The 6,000-nt window shown below is 34.4% G+C and overlaps 1 protein-coding gene across 1 annotated transcript; it reads left to right on the top strand.

The window, feature by feature from the left end:
- The first annotated feature begins 222 nt into the window (after positions 1-222).
- Positions 223-2,146, top strand: LOC109163674. The gene is made up of 4 exons (XM_019312434.1): positions 223-1,013; positions 1,305-1,375; positions 1,512-1,671; positions 1,794-2,146. The coding sequence occupies exons 1-4, from the start codon at positions 906-908 to the stop codon at positions 1,941-1,943; spliced, it is 489 nt and encodes a 162-aa protein (XP_019167979.1). The 5' UTR covers positions 223-905; the 3' UTR covers positions 1,944-2,146.
- Positions 2,147-6,000: the final 3,854 nt, after the last annotated feature.

The following is a 6,000-nucleotide window of genomic DNA, read 5'->3' as shown; positions in this document are numbered from 1 at the left end:
TAACATTATGTACATTCTTGAACAGCGGGTTTTTTTTTAAAGAAAAAACTACTGCCATTCACTGGGGCGAGAAATTTCAAAAAAAAAAAAAAAAAAAATTAAAACGACGTCGTTTTGAATCTGGACGCATAGTGCAACGCGCGCCGTGATGTAGGATATAAATTGCCTTCGGTCTATCTATCTGGGTAGGTTTTGTATTTCAAATTTACACAATGGACAAGCAGCCCACCATAGCCATAACTCGAAAGCCATTAATCTCCTGCCTTTTTCTGCACCTTTCAAACCTATCTTTCTCTCTCTCTCTACCAAGTCCACAGAACACCTGCTCTTTCACCCGTATATTATCCCTTGCCATCTGTGTCTCTGATGGCCCAGTTGGACCATAATTTATGTTTTGAGAAAAACAAATACCAAAAAGAAAAAATGAAAAAAAAAAAGAAAAAAAGAAAGAAATCGAAGGAGCCCCAAAAAATCAGAGAAAATGGTCACAAAGAAGGATAGAGGTGCGGGAATGAAAGAAAGGAAAGAAGATGAAACAAAGATGTATTCTGATGTCCTCCAACCACACCCACATACAGACTACAACTTACAAGAACTTCCCACAAATACCCTTTTCTTCCCTAGATGGAATTCCTTTCATTATTTTCCGTTTTCTCCCATTCAAAGCTTCAACAGAGAGAGAGAGAGAGAGAAAAAAAAAAAAAAAAAAAAAAAAAAAATCTCCATACCCCAGTCCTTACCCTTTTCTTCTTTCTCTCTCTCTGCATTAGACTGAGTGTTCATAATACGCTCCTCCTCCCGTCCTCTTCTGCATGTATACATTCATGGAAGGGCTTAAAGATTTGATTTCTTGATCTGGGTCAGTGTTTTCTCGGGTGGGTTTTTTGAATTCTTGCGCGGAGGAGATGAAAAAGGGGGTTAACGGTTTCAATAAATCTCAGGCTGGTAGCGGAGAAACCAAAGCGGATTTCAAACACCGGACACTTTTGGATGAATTCTTGGAACTGCAAAAGGTTGTGCTTTGCGTAACTTACTGATGATTTCTCCTAATTTTCATCTTTTTTTTTTCCTGATATATAGTTCTTGTAAATTGAACTTCTCTTGACCTTTTTATTGTACCCTAATTGCTGATAAGCAACATTAGTTATTGTGATTTTGAATTAGAGGCTCTTTGATTGATCTCTGTCTATGTTGTGAGAGTGTTGCTATTTCCTACACTTTTAATTTTGTAGAAGATTGTTTTATTTAGAAACTAGATTCTAAATGTAGTCATTTCTGATACATGGTTTGGCAATCTTGTAAAGGAATTTGTTGCAAAGAAGAGGAAGATGAAAACTGCAAAGCAAAGGAGAGATATGCTTATGGGTGAAATTCTGTATGTTTAAGTTTTCAAATTTCACTAAACACTTCATTTTATTATGAATTCATATTTAACTTTGAAAACTTTAAAGTTGGAGGATATTATCTCTGCTTGAACGAAGGAACTGAAATTTGTGCCCAATGATTTTCAGGTTTTTGAGGAGAAGACATCGGTATTTATTAAAGCGCCAATCTTGTGATATGGAATTAGCAAAGGATGAGGGCAAAGCGGTGGAGGGTGAGAGATACAGTAGTGGCTATGAGGCAAGGGAAGAAATGAATAATCTAAAGTCTCGCTCTAATTTGAATTTGGTAATCGAATTACATTTTAAAGTAATTATTTATCGAACATCTACATCATCATCTGGGATAGTGTGTTTGGACTTTGGATTGAATAGCAATGGTAATTCTTATTTGTCATTGGCTCTTTACAGAGGTATGATGAAGTGCAAGGCAGCAATGGAGAATCAGCTACTAAGGGGAAATTGAGAATAGAGAAGACACCAAATGATTACTTGATTGATGAGAAAAGAGTTGGCAAGAAGAAACTATATCGACATGGTCGAGTGACTGTGAAGGTCTGAACATAAATGGATATATATTTTTTTAAATAGAGGAATCGAGCTTTCAATTACAGTGAATTGATCGTATTGGTCATTATATAGCGATGGATTTTATTTTCCTTTGTTCGTTTCGGTCTCCCTTTCTCCTGCTTCTCAATGAGGAAAATACAATTTTGTATATGTAAGCTTTATTTAGTCTTTCAATATCGGTGAATTTTGATTAATTATGTGCATGCATTTATGTTGAAGTTGTATGCTCATGAGTTGTTTGGTTACTTGGATTAGGACTAAACAAATGCAGATTGGATTCTTCTTCAAAAAGCTCATTTTTTAGAGTAAATCGTGACATCATTCCTTGCAGTTGAATTCTTTCTTTTAATCAATTTGCATTATAGTTTGTATGTATCACTCTAGTAATTGTCTGCTTGTCCTTGTGAACCTCTTGATTTATCATAAAGACATCATAGATATTAGACCTTACAAATTGTTTGAGTAATTTATGTATGCTTCATTTGTCGTTTTGGGGTTTCACTTGTCCTTGTATTGGTATTGGAGATTTAGATCTTCAGAACTGTCGAGTAATTTATACATGCTTCATTTGTAGTTCTGGGGTTCGAAAAGGTGAAATGAAGGGGCATGAATGAATAACTAATGATTTGCAGAAGATTGACCAATGTCTCTACTTATCACATCTTGTAGTGTGGTTGTATATCGAATATTTACATGATATATTGCTTCTGAAAATGCGAGATTCTACTTACTTCCCTCTCAGTGTTGAAAATGATTTGAGGGAGATGAAACAAGAAAATAAAAAATGGCCTGTTTGTTTTGCATTCTTCATATATAGTCATGTGAACTGGAACTTCAACTTAATATGAAAGATCAAACTATGAATGAGCTTTACATTGTTGTTTGATTCATCTTGAAAGTTTCTTCAACCTGGTATTGTATTGCCTTTATGGCTTTATCTTTGTATGCAGGTTAGTGAATGATGCTTCCCCTATAAATCATACTCCACATTTACAGGCTGTCTGGCTATGGTTTTTGGCAGTTTATATGATGAGTTTCTTGCTTTTCTCAGACTTTTCCAATGAATCACATCCCTTGCCATAAATGTATGGATCACATCTCTTCCACTCTCTGACCATAAATGCTCAAAACATGTTGTTTTCGAGTTGTTTACATGGACAGTTCAGTTGGTATTCGGGTGGTAGATTGAGGGTAAGGGCTCAAGACCGAGTCCTGGCAGTCATAGTGTGGGAGTTTTACCTAATGCAGTGGGCTCCTTGTGGCCACCAGGCACTAGTCCTCCCACTTAAGTGGTCGCTGAGTCATTGTTACTAAGCATCGTGATTTATCCATCCACAATCCTATTAGGGGGTTGGGGTTGAGGGTGAGGTTTTGTATCCCTAGCTGTCAGCTTACCCCACTCATATACCATGCACATATTATATTGGGCAGGTGGCACAATTGCACCATTTGTGTTGTGGACCTCACAACAATGGTTATGTAGCGCCTTCTCAAAGTATTTGTTGTAAGCAATTCAAGAGTTTATGTATCTATGTCACATTAAAGTGTGAATATTTTATTCTTTGCTTGTGAATATCATAATACACAAAATGAATCAATGTTAGCGATGTGAGTAAATTTGCATACATTAAGCATTGGCCTACCATAACAATTTGAGTGGGGCAAATTATACCATGGACCAGGGCCTATCTTGCATTGTAGACCCTGGTTCAAAATAACTTTTAAATTTTGTATCTATAGTTGATATATTTTGTACTTACAGTTGATATTATCATATTATGTGTCAGCAATTATCATCAGGCCAGATTATGTATATAGTTGACACATTCTGTAACTGCAATTGATAGTTTATGCACCTGTAGCTATCATATTATGCGTCAACAATTATCAAGTTATTTGTTTACAAGTACAGAAATGGTTAACGGTAAATATGGAATGTGTTAACTGAAGGTACAAAATTTTTGTGTCAGGGTTCATAATGCAATATGAACCCTGATCCATGGTATAACAATTGGTTGTGTGGACCATGGTCTGAAAACGACACCGTTTCTTTAAGTAAAGAAACAGTCTGAAAACGGCACCGTTTCTTTAAGTAAAGAAACTGTCGCCGTTAAATTTTAACAAATCCCGTATTTTTTGTGTTCAGAACAAAATGAAACTATAGTATATCTAAAATGAAATTAAATAACTTGTCTCGTATATTGTGTTTATATTATCAAATGAAACTATAATTGAATTGAAATGATACTTTAGTTGTGTTGAAATGAAACTGCAATATGTATAAAATGAATCTGAATAACATGTCGCACAAATTGAGTGTATATTGTCAAATAAAATTGTAGTTGAATTGAAATGATACTTTGTTTTTGTTCAAATGAAACTACAATATGTATAAAAAGAAACTGAATAACATAAAATTGTAGTTGAATTGAAATGATACTTTGTTTTTGTTCAAATGAAACTACAATATGTATAAAAAGAAACTGAATAACATGTCTCACATATTGAGTGTATATTGTCAAATGAAACTGTAGTTATATCAAAATAATATTTTAGTTGTGTTGTAATGAAACTACAGTGTATAAAAATGAAACTGAATAACCAATATTTCACATATCACAAACTTTACTATGCAAACTTGAACACTAAAATCTGCAATTTTCATAATTTTCCAGGTTTACACATTTAGTACTAATATTTTGCACATTTAGTATTACAACTTTGCACATGCAAAAATGCGAAAGTACATTACATTTAGGATTTCAATTTTAGAGTTTATGACTACATTTTTTGTTTTATTTGATTTAGTGGTTTACTTTTTACTGTTTAGAATCTAGCATTTACGATTTAGTTTTAAAATATAGCTTTTTCATTGAATTTATAAAATTTACCAGGTTTGCATATTTAGTTGTTAAAGATTGCATATTTACGTGTCCAAGTTTGTATAGTGAAACTGATGATAATTACAAAAATACCACCGTGTTTTTTTTTTTTTTTCTAAATCTTATCATAACCATAAAATTTTTACAGATGTAAGACTAAGATTTGTTCTTAATTTTCTCCCAGGGGTGTGTTCTCATGGGATCCAAAGCATATATATATATATATATATATATATATATATATATATATATATATATATATATATATATATATATACATATATATATACACACACGCGCGCGCGCGCGCGCATGCACATACATGTGCATATACACCACTAATGGCACGTTTGGTTCGCGCAATAGGCCTTGAATGGAATAGTATCCCAATAATATTTTTATTCCTTTGTTTGGTAAAAACTTCTATTCTCAGGAATAATGTTCCTACAAATGACCTATTCCCCTTGCAAGGGGAATAGAGATTCCTGGCCCCCCTTAGATATTAGGCTATTCCTGAGTTTTTAGAAATAGCCTAAAGTTGCTATTTCCTATTTTACCTGTAAGTCTGTAACACCCCCATTTTCTAACATTTGAGCCTAGTATAAATTATATATTTAAGAGATTGCAATAAGAGCATAAGTATTAAATATTCCCTTAAAACGGTTAACAACCTATGCACTCTAGGGGATGCATGCTATCGCCGCAGTCATCCACATGTGGATGACTACCAAGCTAACCTACTAGCGTCCAAAATCATAACACTCAATAAGTAACACGGGTTCACAGACCCAGGTGTCCACGCACCATACAAAACCCAGAAGATGGTCAAACAACTACATCGGTCTACAAATCACAAGTCTCAATATCCTCATCATCAATAAACAGGGGAAAAGCAAAGGGACTAAATACCAATGTTGCGAAAATCGCGCCAGGTGCTAGGCGGTGGCCGACCGCCTAAAATTTTGGCAAAATCGCCGTTCTAGGCATCCGACTGCCTAGGCGGGCATTTAGGCTACCGATTAGCTATTTTTCCTGTTTTTTTAAATGAGTTAATTCGCTCAAACCGACGCCGTTTTCAGTGAAATAATGCTAAATTGTTCAAATTGTTCGCAATCCCAAAAAATGTAATAAAAAAAATTGAAATCAGGTACTCTAATATTAATACT

The sequence above is a fragment of the Ipomoea nil genome, unplaced genomic scaffold (genome assembly GCF_001879475.1).
Source record: "Ipomoea nil cultivar Tokyo-kokei standard unplaced genomic scaffold, Asagao_1.1 scaffold3030, whole genome shotgun sequence".
NCBI classification, from domain to species: domain Eukaryota; kingdom Viridiplantae; phylum Streptophyta; class Magnoliopsida; order Solanales; family Convolvulaceae; genus Ipomoea; species Ipomoea nil.
The sequence above is the reverse complement of the archived record's forward strand: the minus strand, read 5'-3'. Positions and strand labels throughout refer to the sequence as shown.

Bases quoted from the DNA above. Each gene is read 5' to 3' on its own strand.
- LOC109163674 (XM_019312434.1), top strand. From the start codon at position 906: ATGAAAAAGGGGGTTAACGGTTTCAATAAATCTCAGGCTGGTAGCGGA. The intron at 1,376-1,511 runs GTATGTTTAAGT...AATGATTTTCAG, and splicing joins ATGCTTATGGGTGAAATTCT to GTTTTTGAGGAGAAGACATC. The intron at 1,672-1,793 runs GTAATCGAATTA...GGCTCTTTACAG, and splicing joins CTCGCTCTAATTTGAATTTG to AGGTATGATGAAGTGCAAGG.